This window comes from Protopterus annectens, chromosome 2.part0, assembly GCF_019279795.1.
Source record: "Protopterus annectens isolate FY-2018-M chromosome 2.part0, PAN1.0, whole genome shotgun sequence".
NCBI lineage: Eukaryota > Metazoa > Chordata > Ceratodontiformes > Protopteridae > Protopterus > Protopterus annectens.
Window position 1 is genome coordinate 16074135 of NC_056728.1, and position 16876 is coordinate 16091010.

The 16876-nt window shown below is 44.2% G+C and overlaps 1 protein-coding gene across 2 annotated transcripts in view; it reads right to left on the minus strand.

The window, feature by feature from the left end:
* Positions 1-16876, minus strand: part of LOC122792927 (spectrin beta chain, non-erythrocytic 1-like) — a 1986067-nt gene that overhangs the window by 39730 nt on the left and 1929461 nt on the right. For both annotated transcript variants that reach the window (XM_044060498.1, XM_044060499.1), the window contains one exon: positions 4967-5009. In XM_044060498.1, the coding sequence (XP_043916433.1) occupies positions 4967-5009 (43 nt within the window). The remainder of the gene's footprint in view (positions 1-4966; positions 5010-16876) is intronic.

The window sequence follows — 16876 nt, forward strand, 5'->3', positions numbered from 1 at the left end:
GCTGCCTCCAAAATATCCTTAGTTGCCACCCCCCTTAGAAATGCTGTTGAAGTGGCAGTAGCCCTAGTGGAATGAGGCCTAATCCCAGCTGGAATCTCCTTGCCATGATGGGAGTAACAAAATGAAATGCAAAACCCAATCCACTTAGAAATAGTTTGCTTAGACACAGGCTTGCCCTGAGAACTCAAAGCAAAAGAAACAAACAATTGCTGAGACTGCCTGAAATCCTTAGTCCTGCTTAAATAATAACGCAACTGCCTATGTACATCTAAAGTGTGCAAAATCTTTTCCCCTTATTTTGGGGGTCTGCATAGAAAGTAGGCAAATGAATAGTTTGGTTTAAAGCCACACTAGAAACCACCTTAGGCATAAAGGAAGGATTAGTGCGTAATGATACCCTATCCTTATGGAAAATCAAAAGGGCTCTACTGCCATAAGGGCCTGCAACTCAGAAACCCTTCTTGCAGAAGTAATAGCCAACAAAAAAGCAGTCTTCCATGACAAGTATTTCAATTCAGCAGTAGCCGCAGGCTCAAAAGGTTGTAGAGTAAGTTTTTCCAACACAAAATTGAGATCCCAAGCAGGAGTAGGAGCTCTACGTGGGGGTCTTATATTCTTTGCCCCTCTAAGAAACTGCTTGAACAAAGGATGCGAAAACAATGGTGGGTCACAATCATAGTGAGCTGAAATTGCTGCAGCATGAATCTTAATGGAAGAGAAGGACAAACCTTTGTCCAATAACTCAGTAAGATATTGAAGAGCCACACTCAAATTAGGCTCAGAAATCTCCAAATCCTTTGCTGCACTCCAAAATAAAAATCTCTTCCATTTTTCATCGTACACTTTTCTTGTACTAGGTCTTCTAGCTTCCATAATCACATTCAAAACTTGTTGAGGAAGTTGAGACCTGCTGTGTTTCAACACAGAATATGCCAGGCTGTTAGATGAAGAGAGTGAAGCTTGACATTGAGCAGGTGACCGTCCTTCTGAGATAACAGATGTGGAATCAAAGGTAAAGGCCATGGGGCTGCCTTACCAGACTCCTTAGTAGTGGGTACCAGTGTTGCCGAGGCCAATCTGGAGCTATTAAAATCATCCTTGGCTTGTCTTGTCTGACCTTTAGGAGCACCTTTGGAAGAAGAGGCAGAGGTGGAAAGGCATACACATGAAGATTTTTCCAACTGAAAGAAAGAGCATCCACTTTCCAAGCTGTATGATGAAACCCCTTTGTGCAAAACTTTGGCAGCTGGTGGTTTAGTGGAGAAGCGAACAGATCTATGTCTGGAGTTCCCCATGACACTGTCAATTTCTGAAATACATGAAGATCCAGTTTCCACTCGTGGGGATCCATGATTTGTCTGCTTAACACATCTGCTAAGGAGTTCTGTGCTCGGCAGAAACCTTGCCTGAAGAGTTAGTTGCAAGCTGAGCGCAGTCTCCCATAAAATCATTGCTTGCCTGCATAGAGGATAAGAATGTGTTCCCCGTTGTTTGTTGATGTACCATATGACAGTTGTGTTGTCTGTTAGAATCAACACCTGCCCAGGAAGAAGTAACTCCTTGAAAGCCATTAATGCAAACTGGACTGCTAACATCTCCTTCATGTTGATATGTAGATGCTGTAGTCTGGCAGGCCACTTGTCTTGTATCCACTTTCCATTTAGATGAGCTCCCAAGCAATGTCCGAGGCATCTGTCGTTAAAATCTGACTCGCCTCTGGCCGGGTCACAGAGAGTCCCTTGTTTAGGTGACATTCCTGAGCCCACCACAAAAATTCTTTTTGAATGCAAGGTATTATTTGAATGACAGTGTCCAAATCCTGGCAGTGCTGTGTCCACACATTTTGAGATACCATTGCAGCTTCCTCATATGCAGTTTGGCATTGGGAAGCACCAGAATACAAGATGCCATGAACCCTAAGGCTTGAAGGACTGTCCTTGCAGTCAGCCCGGACTGAAGAGATAGTTGATGGAAGTAACTGGAAAGATTCTTTTGTTTGTCCGGGGTTAAAAAGGCCATCTGGGCTGCTGTATTCAGTCTCACACCCAGAAAGCACATGTCTTGAGAGGGTACTAGACTGGACTTTATTTCGTTCACAGAATACCCTAGGCATCTTAGCACTGCTATGACATATTCCAGATGCTGTAGAAGGTCTTCCTTTTCTTGAGCCAGAATCAGGCAGTCGTCCAAGTAAGGATAGATTTGAATTCCTTTTAGCCTGAAGTAAGCTATCACTGGAGCCAGAACCTTTGTGAATACTCTGGGCAGTAGATAAGCCAAAGGGCAATGCAGAGAACTGATAATGAGAATTTCCAGCTCGAAAACGCAGATACTTCCTGCAACTTAGTCTTATAGGCACATGAAGGTAAGCTTCCTTGAGATCTAAAGTTACCATCCAATGATCTTTGCCCAGCAGAGGTAAAAGCTGTTGTAACGCCAACATCTTGAACTTGGGAATGTCCAGATAAGTGTTGAGGATAGATAAATCCAAAATTGGTCTCCACGTGTTCCCCTTCTTTGGTACTAGGAACAGGCGAGAATAAAATCCTAGGCCCCTTTCTGGTACAGGGACTGGCTGAATGGCCCCTATTTGGAGTAACAGAGAAATTTGCTTGTGAGCCTCTTTCCTTTGTGGAGGAGGAACGTCTGGCATGCCTTTGAAAGGGGCAATGTATGGAAATAAAACCTGTAACCGTGGTGAATGATATCCAACACCCATCTGTCTTGAGTGATTAAATCCCAATTTTCTTTGAAAAGAGACAGTCTTCCTCCCAAAGGAGCTGCCAGGCGAGAATCTACTGGCAGCTGAAAAGGCAGGTCATTGGGTCTGTTTACGAAAGGACTGACCCCTGCCCTCACCAGAAGTCTGAGCAGGTGAACCCCTGTTCTAGGCCTAAAAGAACCTTGAGCTCTGCCCCTACCACGTCTAGACCTACCCCTAGACTGGGAATCATAAGCAGGATATGTCCATCCCTTAGTAGGCCAATTTCTACTAAACTGCTTTGGCTGCACCTGCAAAAAATCCTTAACAGTTTGCATAGACTTAGCTTTGTCCTCCATTTTCTTTAAAACTGCTTCCACAGGCGAACCAAATAACACATCAGACTGTAAAGGAGCATCCAAAATCCTAGTCTTAACATGCTCTGCTAAATTCTGATCCCTCAACCAGGCATGCCTGCGAAGAACAGAACTAGTGGCAGACACCCTCGAGGAGGCCTGCACAGCATCAAAACCACATTGCAAAGAATGCTTACCCACTTGTTCAGACACATGAACTAAATCCAGCAACTCTTTACACTCTATACCTTCCGCCAAAGCATCCACCTTAGATTTCAATTGTGAAAGGAGATAATTTTGATATTTTAGCATGTGAAACTGACAATTCAACGCTCTCATGGCTAAAGTGGAAGAAGTATACACTTTCTTTCCCCATCTATCCAAAGCCCTTGCCTCTTTATCAGTGGGAACAGGATTTTTAACAACAGAGGCCTTAACACCTTTAGGCCCCTGAGAAACAGTTTCCGGGTCTGCCCTAGGACTCTTAAACAGATACTTATGAGCTTCAGGCACCCTATAGTACCTATCAGGTTTAACAGGGGCAGGAGGCAAAGAATCAGGTTTCAGGAAAGCCTCTGCAAAAACATCTTCCACCACATTCAACACAGGAGGTATAGCTAAGGGCCTATGCTGGGGTAAAAATAAGAATTCTCAAGCCTTTTCCTGGAATCAGAGTAATCTTGGCCTTCCCATTTAAAGTGCTCCCTCATGGAATGCAGAGTCTCTGAAAATGAGAAATCCTCAGGAGGAGAAGCTGTAGGAGTGGAATCATCCACATCAGAATCAGAATAAGGAGGATACTCCTGCAAGTCTTCCGCAGAAGACTCAGAAGCCTCTGAACACTGTTCAAAACTCTCAAACTCAGGCTCCACCCTAGGCCTCTTACCAGGAGGGGGCATAGAGCCTCTAATCATAGTAATTAAATCTTCTGCCATTTTAAGCATATGTTTCTTAGGCACAGAACCTGAAGTGCTAGGAGAAGCCCCCACTGAAGCTAAACTTGGCCTACCTCTCAAAGAAGTTTTGGAAACAGAAGGAGAGGCTCTAACTACCTTGGGAAGAGAGGGAAGAACAGTTACCTGAGAAGCCCCCTCAGCCTGGCCTACCTCCTGAGAGGGCACATCCTGTAACAGTAAAGTCTCTGCCTGAGACTCCAAAGAAACTCCTGGCAAAACCTCTGGCTCCACTGAGCCTTCTAAAGAACCGACGTCCGGGACTGCCGGTTCGTCAACCCTAGGCTTTGCGGTTTTGTCCTTGCGCTTTTTGGACGAAGCGGGCGTCGGAGCATCCGACGGCATTTTATAATTACAACGCTTCCCAAACACTAACCTGGCACAGTCTAACCTTCTCTTAATAGTGCGTTTGTTAAATCTAGCACAAGAGCGGCACCCAACAACGGCGTGCTCAGGCCCTAAACAAGGTATACACAAAGTATGGTAATCCCTATGAGGTATCTGCTTCCCACAAGAAATACAGTTATTCACTTTTTCTGACATCCGGTTAAATACTGAGGCAAGAAAAAACCAAAATGTTCCCCAACGGGGTACTTAGCCAACTTTGATTCGGTCTGAAACTCCGACTTCAGAAATTTTCAGAACGCCAACCTGCACTCGCAAAACTGCTTCTGCATCGGACCATGCGGCAAAAAAGACTGAGGATATGACGTCGGTCATGCGCATTAGTACCCTGACGTCCTGACGTCAGTCTAATGCGCCTTGACCGACGTCAGCCATATACTTTGGTATTCGGGCCGACTGGACAGCGGACTACCCCAATGGTTAGGACTGCAGCAATGTGGAATGAAGAACATCTCTTGCATCACTTCAAAGGATGCACATTCAAGAATGTGGAGTTGCGGCCTTCAGTTATGCGTCTGCTACTACAGAATATGTTGAAAATAAAAACTTACCTCATCTTTTGCTTGGAAGAGGTACTCCTTTCCATCACTCAGCCTAATAGAAAACAAAAAATAGAATTTTAGAGCTAGTGTAAGAAAAATTGATTTTGTTTTTCTTTAAAAACATCAGAAAAAAAAACAAAGACATTAAAGCTGTCAAGAATTACTAAACTGTTAGTGATGCTGCATGTCAAAGTTCACTGAAATATCACAGAAATATACCATACAAGAACAACCAAATCAGATAAACACCATCAAGACCTAAAAGGAAGTGCTGCCAGCTATGAGACACAGACTCGACTACATAGCAGACAACCCAGGTTCAAATAGCAGATTGGGGGTCTGCAGAAGCTGGCCATGAAAGACTGAGAGTGAGTGGCCATTGCCAGCATGATCATCTAGAGATAAGGGAGATGACTCTAGCTCACCACTTGGATAACATTTAGTGAGAGAACTGAGTGTTACATCCATGGAAAATGGGCATAGAGTGCAAATGTTGCCATTGTGCAGAGGCACCTACTATGGGGATTGTACTTGCAGAGGCACATTCTGGTGGGACTGTGCCTGCAGAGGGACATGCTGTGGGGGTTGTGCCTGCAGAAGGACATGCTGTGGGGGTTGTGCCTGCAGAGGGACATGCTGTGGGGGTTGTGCCTGCAGAGGCACATGCTGTGGGGATTGTACCTGCAGAGGCACATGCTGTGGGAGTTATGCCTGCAGACACACATGCCGTGGGGGTTGTGCCTGCAGAGGTACATTCTGGTGGGACTGCCCCTGCAGAGGAACATGCTGCAGGGGTTGTAACTGCAGAGGGACATGCTGCGGGGATTGTACCTGCAGAGGCACATGCTGTGGGAGTTATGCCTGCAGACGCACATGCCGTGGGGGTTGTGCCTGCAGAGGTACATGCCGTGGGGGTTGTGCCTGCAGAGGTACATGCCGTGGGGGTTGTGCCTGCAGAGGTACATGCCATTGGGGTTGTGTCTGCAGAGGTACATGCCATGGAGTTGTGCCTGAAGAAGCACATGCTGTGGGTGTTGTGCCTCCAGAGACACATGCTGTGGGGGTTGTGCCTACAGAGCCACATACTGTGAAGGTTGTGCCTGCAGAGGCACATTCTGGTGGGACTGTCCCTGCAGAGGAACATGCTGCGGGGGTTGTGACTGCAAAGGCACATACTGTGGAGGTTGTGCCTGCAGAGGCACATACTGTGGGGTTTTGCCTGCAGAGGCACATACTGTGGTGGTTGTGCCTGCAGAGCCACATACTGTGGAGGTTTGGGGGTTGTGCCTGCAGAGGCACATTCTGTGGGGGTTGTGCCTGCAGAGGCACATTCTGTGGGGGTTGTGCCTGCAGAGGCACATTCTGTGGGGGTTAGGCATGCAGAGGCACATTCTGGTGGGACTGTCCCTGCAGAGGCACATGCTGTGGGGGTTGTGACTGTAGAGGGACATGCTGCAAGGGTTGCAACTGTACAGGGGCATGCTGCAGGGGTTGTGCCTGTAGAAGCACATGCTGTGGGGGTTGTGCCTGCAGTGCACATACTGTGAGGATTGTGCTTATAGGTTCATAGGTTGGTACTAGGCTATTGGCCCTTGGGCCTATACAAGCCTTGCCATAACAATTCCCTGGATATTTCTTCCCACAATATTTACTTCCCTGGACCCCTGTCTAGCAGGGAGACTGACATGATACCTGGGGTGAATTTCCTATCTCCCATCCAATTGTCAAGGTTCCTTTTGAAGAGGGCCAAGGAGGTGCTCTGCTTGACATGTATGGGCAGTCTATCCCTGAGTATTGGGGAGTCTCTGGGTCAGGAACCTATCCTTCCAGCATGTTTTGTTCATTGTGATGACAAGGTTTAGATCCCTAGAGCATGTGGCTCTGAGGGATTGGGATTTCTTTAAGTGGAGCATGTTCAACAGGTCAGGGTTTGACATGGCCCTCTATGTTAAGCAGAGATCGCCTCTGAGTAGACGATATGCCACAGAGTATAGCTGGAGTTTTTAGACGGTCAGCATAGGGCATCTGCTTTAGGCCTGTGATTCTTTTAGTGAGGTATTTCTGCGGCCTTTCTAGCTGTTGCAGATGTCTTGTGAGGTACATACCAAACGGGGAGTTGTACTCTATAATGGGTCTAATGAGGGATGAGTACAGTGGGACAATGACCTCCTTTTTTCTGGATGAAAAGCCCTTAGTGATGAGGTGTGCCACATAGAAGGATTTCCTGACTGTTGTGGCAATGTGGTTATCGAAGGTGAGACCACTGTCCACCTGTGTCCCTAAGTTTCTCATCACACTTTCAGTGTTTAGTGTACTGCCACCTATGTGGTAATCCATGGGTACATGTTTTTTCCCAAAAGGGATAACTATACATTTCTTGGCATTATGCTTGAGCCCATGGCTCTGACACCAAGCATCTGTTTCTGTAAGGCCCTTTTGTAGAATATCCACATCATTTGGGGATTCAATAATGGCTCCCAGTTTGCAGTCATCTGCGAACTTTGTTAGCCAGAGTCCCTTAGTGTTGGCCTGTACTTCAGAGAAGTTGATTCCAAACAAGAGTGGTCTCAGGACTGAACCCTGAACTCCACTTGTCACTTGTCTAGAGCTGGATTTGGAGTTGGCTACTTTTACAGTCTGAGTTCTGTCAGTAAGCCAGTTGGCAACCCATTGAGTGACATAGGGATTTATGCCCAGCTTAGTAACTTTATCTATGATTCCAGAGTGGGGGGTGGTGTCGAAGGCCTTGGCAAGGTCCAGATAGGCTGTATGGACTGCCTTACCCTCGTCCACAGCTCTGGAGACTGATCTGAAGAAGTCAATCAGGTTCAGGAGACAAGATCGGCCCTTCACGAACCCAAACTGGGTGGGGTCCAGTGTTTGAAGGTTGCCAATGTCTTTGTTTATAAGTTCCATGATAATGCGTTCCATGCCCTTAGAGATCAGGCTTGTCAGACTGATGGGACGGTAGTTCCCAGGATCCAAGGTGGATCCTCCCTTGTGAAGTGGGATAACTGTAGCTGTGTGCCACTCAGTGGGCACGAAGCCTGAGGTGAGGCTATGATTAAACATGACACTTAGGTGAGGTGCCAGTTCATTTTGTAGTTCATGTAGTACACAGCCCGGGATGCCGTCTGGTCCCATGGATGCTGTACTCTTAGCTTTGGAGAGTGCGGTTTCTACCTGTGTGGCCGTGATTACCGGAATTTGGCAATCTTTTGGTATTGAGATGGGCCCTTTAGGGGGTGAAGTTTGCACTAAATCAATCTGCCAGTATATTGGCAATATCCATGGGATCAGTATATTTAATGCTATTCTGTTGTAGCTTAGAGCAGATCTGAGCATTGCCATTTAAATTATTGACATAACTATAGAATGCCTTGTTTTTGTCTTTGGAATCTTTGGCAACTTTATTTTCGTAACTAGCTTTGGAGGATTTTATGAGGGATCTCAGCTTCTTACTGAGGGTGGTAAGGGAGTTTTTTGCATCCTGGGATTTTCCTCTTTTCTGGAACAGTTTCTTCCTTCTGTTGTATAGTTTGTTTATGGCAGGAGACCACCAGATTGGCTTCCTTTTTTTGGAGGAGAGCATCTTGGTTCTATTTGGGATGGTACAATTCATGCACAAGTGGATGTGCTTGTATAGTGCCTTAGTGTAGGATTCAGCAGTCAAACTCTCAGCACCCACCTGCATGGGTGTCATGAAGTTTGTCACTTCTGACTTGAGTAGCATGAAGTTGGCTTTGGAGAATTTTTTTTACAGAGCTTTCCATACTGGCGGGGTGGGGGTGGGATGTGGATGCCAAGGGTGATTTGCTTATGGTCAGATCTGACCAATGAGGGGGTTGACATGCTCCTTATGGTGGTTGCTACTGACGAGTTCAGAACTGGGATGGTCCAGCAGGAGAAGGTAGGCTACCACACCCAGGACAATTAAGCTGGTATGCTCCCCTACCACTTAACTCTCACCGCCAGGAGAAAGAATGGGATGAATGAGCTACCCAGGCAGGAACAAAAGGGCTGCAGCTACTGCCTCACTCAGGAATTCTCAGCTTTCACCGTGAAATGAATCAGCTGAGCAGGTATGGCACTGTCAGGTTAGATTCTTTGCGGGATGCAAAAAAAAAAAAAAACATTCAAAACAAAAATAGATTTTCATCTGCAGAAAATTGTTATACAGGAACCTAAAAGAACTTCATGTATTCAATACCATCTCAGTCAGCAGGTAGAAAGCCCCTAGCATAGTACAAGGGAGTTCACACTGGGCTAGCCTTCCATGAGTAACCACAACAGACAGTGAAAGAATACCTCAATGGAAGCCATGCCCCATTTTTCCCTCATTTCTTTCCTCACCAGTGAGGAAGTGTGACATGGAGCTGAGGAAGACCGAAAATAATAAAATCCAATAAGTGTTATTAATTCTGCAGCCCCCCCCCCCAAAGAACAGAGAATAAGTAGGTGAATCTGATGGCTGAGATTCTGTCAAACATAGGGAGTAAAAAGACTTATGTACTTACCATAACTTGTAATCTGTGCTATTCAGTGTCATTATTCATCACAGATGGGTCTTGGATCCGACCTCAGATCCGAGCCAGCAACTGAAGGACAGATCTAGAGCTCAAGCTCCTCTCCTTCCCATATTCCCTTGCTGACCTACAACCTCAGATCAAGTTTGCTGGACAAGGAAAGAGCAGTTAAGACTGTCTATAATACTAAACAGGTCTAAAAAGGAAGATATCCCTCCATACATACCAGATCTCCAGAAGACTGGGGGAAGGCGGGTGGGAAAGTGATGAATAATGATACTGGGCAGCACAGATTCCAAGTTATGGTAAGTAAATAACACTATCTGATATTACCCGTGTCATTATTGATCACGGATGGGTCAGAGTCCTCAGCTACTATGAACCCTGGGAGGCCTCACAAAAAGATATGCCAGAGCACAGAGGAACCAAAGGGAGCCCTGTTCTTAGATATTAAGTCCAACTTATAAGTTGTAACAAAGGTGTGAGGATTAGACCAAGTAGCAGCAGCGCAAATCTCATCCAATGAAAGTTTAGCCAAAAAGGTGGAAGAAGTAGCCACCGACCTAGTAGAGTGAGCTTTAACTGGTTTTGAAAGATCAATGTGGCTGCTGTCACAGATTAAGGAAATACAGCTGGCAATCCAATGGGAAATCAATACCTTGGTAACTGCCAAACCTTTCCTGGCCTGAGGAAAAAGCTACAAAGAGCTGATCTGACTTTCGAAATTCTTCAGTCCTCTTAAGATAAAGACGTAACTGTCTATAGATATCCAAACAATGCAATATATATTCCCCTTTGTTAGAATAATTAGAGAAGAAAACAGGAAGCTTGAGTAGATTGATTAAGGTTGACCTCTGACACTATCTTGGGAATGAATGAAGGATTAGTTCTGAGAGATACCCTATCCTTATGAAAGACCATAAAAGGGAGGCTTGATACTAAGAACCTGCAGCTCAGAAACTCTCTTGCCTGAAGTAATCACAACCAATAAGGCCGTCTTTTAGGATAGGAATTTAAGATCACATGATGCAGCAGGCATGAAGGGCTTTTGTGTCAAAGACTGCAGCAACAAGGTCAGATCCCAAGGGGGATGGATCTTTGATAGGCGGTCTAAGCATAAATACCTCTTTGAGAAAGGCTTTGCAGACTATGGAAGAGAAGGTGGGACTCTTGTTCAAGTGAAAATTCAAGATGGCCACCAACTTAAGTTTAATTGTGGAGAAACTAGCCCATTCCTGAAAGAGGGAAGCTAAAAATCACAGAATGTCAGGAATAAGAGCTGAAAAATGGTCAAGGTTTCGTTGTTTGGCCCAAATGACAAATCTTTTCCACTTGCTAGAATATACCTTCTGAGTAGACGGTTTCTGAGAGGCTAAGACAATATTCTTCACTGGAGAAGAAAGCCTGGACTGGTAAAGGATCACTGGAAATGGAAGAACCATGTGGTTAACCGAAGGGACTGAAGACTGGGTACAGGGAGCCCCCCAAGGGTGAGAAATGAAGTCCGGAATGGGATCCAATATCCAGGGAGGATGCTTCAGATGAGACCAAAGCAGGGAGAACCACTGCTGACAAGGCCAAAAGGGGGCAATGAGGATGAGAAGAGTCTTCAGGTGAGGGGCCTTCTGCAGAGCTCTGGGTATGAGTTGGAGGGTAAACATACAGGATTCCTGATGGCCAATCGTGAACCAGACCGTCCCTGGCAGACTCCTCCTCTGGAGGGATCAGGGATAAGTAATTGCTGCATTTATGGTTGACAGAGGAGGCAAATAGGTCATAGCAAGGAAGACCCCAATGGTCAAATATCTGATGTGCCACTGATGGGTTGAGGGACCACTCGTGAGGACTCAGGATAGACCTGCTGAGTTTGTTGGCTAACCTGTTGGGTATGTGCATTGCAAGAAGAAGGTGCCTGGAAGACATCGCCCATTCCTACACTCTCATGGCCTCTCTGCACAGGGGATAAGTCTGTGTCCCCCCCGCTTGTTGATTTACCAGACCACTGCCATGTTGTCCATTTGAACTGCTATAGTCCTGAGAGGGAGACACTTCTGAAAGGCTTGCAACATTAGAAGGGCTGCTCTCATCTCCAGGACATTTATGTGCAATTTGGTCTCTACATGGGACAGTGTGCCTTGAACCATCCTTCCCCGAAAATGCCCCCCCAACCCCAGTAAGGAGGCATCTGTGGTCACCGTGGCTATGGGCTGGGGAAGAAAAAAGGGCCTGCCTATAAATAAATCTTGTAGGAAAATCTTCAAGGTACACCACCACAAGCTTGCACTGTGTCATGGAGAGCAGGGAATGAACATGGTTTGGTACCTCTGCTCACTGGTTTGGAGGAAGATCTGGGAACCCTTTTGGGGTTGGCAGTGCATGGAAATAAAATTTGTACCCCTGGGACACTATGTTGAGGGCACATCGATCGTTGGTGATGGAGGCCCAGTTCTTTGCATGGGAGGCAAGTTTTTCTCCTAGGGGTATGAGCAGATGGGTAGAGGTGAGAGGTGGAGTTGAGAAGTCATTGTGAAATCTTTCCATAAGTGGGTGGCTTAACACTTCCTGTTTTAGAAGTGGAGGTACTTCATTGCTTAGATCTCTGCATACCCGGAGACTGCTGTCTGGGGGGGGGGGGGGTCTGCTTACCCTAGGTCTAGTCTGAGGTGGCCTTGAAGGGGCTGGAAAGGACCAATGTTTTGAAGGGCAATGCCTAGTGAATCTTGCAGGCTGGACTTGCAAAAAGTCTTTAACTGTCTGCATAGACTTAGCTTTTTCTTCCATCTTTTTCAAAACCTCTTCTGCTTTGGTGCCAAACAGATTGTCTTTAATCAGTGGTGTGTCCAATAATTTTGATTTGACATGGTCTGGCAAGGTCTGCTCCTTAAGCAAAGTATGCCTTCTAAGTACAGAACTTGTGACTACTGCCTTGCAGGATGCTTCTAGGATGTCAAACCCACATTGCAGGGTATGCTTACTAACTTGGCTTGCAGAATGCATAAGCTCCTGTAGTTCTTTACTTTCTGCACAGTCAGGGAAAGTAGATAAGTTTTGTTTAATAAGTTCCATAGTATGTTGCTGGTATTTCAGCATGTGGAACTGACAATTTAATGCTCTAATGGCAAGATTTGCAGAGGTGTATATTTTTTTACCCCATCTGTCTAAAGGGGTGGGATTCTTAGCTGTGGTTGCTTTTATTCCTTTAGGTCCTTGGGAGATGATCTCTGGGTCAGCAGTAGGATTTTTGAAAAGAAATTTGTGTGAGTCAGGGACTCTGTAGTACCTGTCAAGTTTCCTGGGAGCAGGAGGTAGAGTAATTTTAGGTTTAGAAGCACAATCTATAGAAAACCAACCTATTCTAATGCTTTTTTTTGCACTTTACCAGTAGTCACCCTTACCATCAAAAGAGAGCAGTGGTTAAAGGGCAGATGATAAGGGCGGCTAGAATGGTATCTGATGATATTGATTTCATTAGTGAATGTGAGCTTTTGAAAGTTATGTTCATCAATAGAGGGTATCCAGAAATTTTGGTTGACAACATTATTTCCGAAGTTAGTATTAAACGAAACATAGGGCACTTTAAACCCCTATTACAGAACAATTTTGCCCAAAATGTTGAACACACAGCAGATCAACATAATATGGTCACAAACAACAAAAAGCATGATTTTAAGACCAGTTTTCTCTGTACGTATTCACTTGACCACCTTAGAATAAGAGAAATGTTGAATAAAAATTGGGCCATTATAATGGAAGATAGTGGGCTGTTCAAAATTTTAGGGGAGAAGCCTAACTTTATATATAGAAAAGGTGCAAATTTAAAAGCATTACTTTAAAGAAAAAGAAGAACTAACCAAGTTAGGATTTGTGGAATGTACAAATGCGGGTCGTGCCAACAATGTAAATATGTACGGACAGATAATAAAATTACCATTAGGGAGAGGATGTATCATGCTAATGGCAGATTTAATTGCAAAACTAAAAGAGTAGTTTATACAGCGTGCTGCGACCAATGTGCTGCGTACTACATTGGCAAAACGGAGAGGAAAATTAAGCAGCATATTTATGAACATCAGTACGCTATTAACAAAAGAGATACAACACATGCATTAGCTAGAGACATTATCGAGTATCCCGATCATAGGTTTAAATTCATAATATTACAACAATGTCAAGGAGACGTAAGAGGGGGGCCCTGGCAACTACAACTTGAAGTAGAAGAAAATTTTTTTGGCAAATAAGAACGGTGGCCCACATCCCTCCAGGGCTTAATGACTATGTATCCATTAAAAGTATATTGAAACTATTAGCTTTACGTAGGTAAATAAAATACTCTATAAAATATAAGATACAACAAAAACATAAATAAATTAGTTTTATGGAATATTGTTGTATGGTTACCAATAAAGAGAAAAAAGGAATTTTTTTAACATATACAGTTAAGGTCATTGTAGGAGTAATTTTTTGCCTTTATTTACATTCAAGTGAGGTTACGATAAGAATGTGCTTTTGTAGGATTTTAGAATAGAATATTATTTTATTATCAGCTCTAGCATTCAAATGAGATTTAAATTGATTGTAAAACTATTTATTATGTTATGACTATTATTATTTTAGTCGCATAGAGTTATAACAAGCTGTGGTATATATATATATATATATATATATATATATATATATATATATAGTTTTTGTTTTTAATTTTAGAAATTAGACTATGTATTTTACATGTTTTTATATATTTAGATAGTATCCATAATCTGATCAATACTGTGTGTTTGTTAATATAAACTGAGACCACAGTAGCCTACTGATACAAGGTTATCCTGTTTTTCCACCTGAAAATGGTTAAGAAATGACTTACAGTTTCAGAGCAGTCCTTTGTCAATTGTGATTGTTTCTCAGACACTAACTTGTCTTTGCTTTGGCTCATTAGCAGCAGTACAAAGAACTGCCTGCTCACACCCTTGTTCTCCCCTCCCCCTTCCCTGTTTATTACCTTAAGACAATCCCAAAGTTGATAAACATTACCTTTGGCACGCACCATTTTTAAAACTACAACCACCCTTGTCACTATCATATGTTCATCAGTTAACTCTGTTACCTGATTGTTTCCAGCCCCCTCATAAGAGCAACTAACAGGGTCTCTACCTGCTTCGCTCCCCACCCTGCCCCCTATTCCCTCCCGCCCCCAGTGGTCCCACCTTTATTACACTCACAAACCCCTCCCATCTTTCCAGTAGCCAACCACAGTGCTAACCCAACACTACCTCCTCCGTCTTCCCACTACTATCACACCTCAACTAACATGTACAAGCATACCTTACCTATGCTCACTGCATGCACTCTCCTTGCATGTCTTACATCCTACCAAAGCTCTATCATTCCCGCACTCAACCACTACCACTGTACTACTACTCACACCACCACTCATGTCTCACCCACACTCAGCTCCCCTCCCACCAACTCAAGAACCATCCCTATGCACCCCCCACATATTCTACCAACTATATTACTCAAACATAAAGCATCCCTACAACTTAACATAGTAACCCTCCCACCATACCTATTACCCAAAGAGCACAATCATAAAGTTTCCCTTATAAACAAACACATTCAAAAACTGAGAAAACTAATAACCTCATGCATATCAAAACTAGCCCTAAGTGGAGATATCCACCCCAACCCTGGCCCTACCATCTCCAACCCCAATCCTCATAATCAGACTAGAAACCACAACTTCTCCCATATTACAGCCAATAGAAAGCCAAATGACTTCCTTCTACTAAGCCTAAATATTAGAAGTATATCCAACAAAGTCCATGAACTCCATGCCACCATAGACTTGTACTCCCCAGATATAGTCATCCTGACAGAAACCTGGCTAAAACCTCACATTACCAGTGAGCAAATACTCCCTACAGGTTATGGCATACTAAGAGTAGACCAGCTAAACATGAAAGGAGGCGTTGTAGCTATAATATTTAAACAGCATCTAAACATCCAGGTCTTAAAATCATCAGCTCCACACATAGGCAATGAAAAAATAATATATAACAACCTCAAAATAAACCAAAACAAAACCATCAACATAATTGGATGCTACTTCCCACCTGGCCAAAACATCCCTCCACTAGAAAACCTCCTCAGCTGGTCTACCCACCATCTCCCCCAAGAAACTATCATTTTAGGTGATTTCAATATTGACTGGCAATCCTGTTCCGGCAACCATCCAACCCATCATGTAAACCTTCATGGCTTCACCCAACTAGTCCAGTCGCCAACCAGTATAAATAAAAACTCCAGCAAGCACACTACCCTGGATTGGATACTAGTCAGTAAGAGCCCCCAGTCATATATAACAGGCTGCTTATCAGATAGCCTCAGTGATCACTCCCCAACATTCCTACTGAAAAAATACCTATATCAAGCTAAACCTGTCGTCTACCATCAGATACGTACAAAAATAAACTTTAACCCACTCACATTCATCTTATCCCTCAAAGAATGTAACTGGCATCCTCTAAAGTACCTCAGTCTTGATGACGCAGTTGAATTTTTTTAATACTACCTTCCTGAGCATCCTTAATTACCATGCCCCCATAAGACTTTCCAGAATCAAAGCACAAACCTCCCCATGGCTACAGAAAACCACTAAGTCAGAAATGAAAAACAGGGATAAAGCCTGGGAGCACTGGCGCAAAACCAAGACCCCTTCAACTAGACAGAAATTCCTAGAACTACGCAATAGAGTAAAAAGCTAATAAAACAGGACAAATTCCAATACTACCATCTGCCCTAGACTCCTCCGAACACAGCCCCAAACAATTCTGGTCCTCCATAAACTCCATCCTCCACCCAGGTAAAGTCAGTACCCCTCCTCCTAACATCCATCACTCCTCAGAAAATATTGCTACCTCATTCAACACACACTTCACACAAACCATACTATCACTAGCTAAACAACACAACCCCCCTCCCCTCCAACCCACACCTTCAACTACTAATCTCCCCACTGCCTTCTCTTTTTCTCCTGTACCTACGTCCAACATAAAAAAACTCTTAACTAAACTTAAACCCACCAAATTAGCAGCAGACAACCTCCCAAGTGAATACCTACAAATCACAGCTGATGCTCTGGCCTACCCAGTATCCATCTTGATTAACCAATCTCTGTCAGAAAGTTATGTTCCCACACTGTGGAAAGTATCACATATAATTCCCCTCCACAAAGGCGGACCCTCCACAGAACTAACCAATTACCGCCCCATAGCTATTCTCTCTCCACTCTCCAAAATACTAGAGAGATGCATACACTCTCAGGTCTCAGACTACCTCCTTACTAACAACCTCTTTTCCAATACTCAGCATGGTTTCCGACCACACCATAGCACCA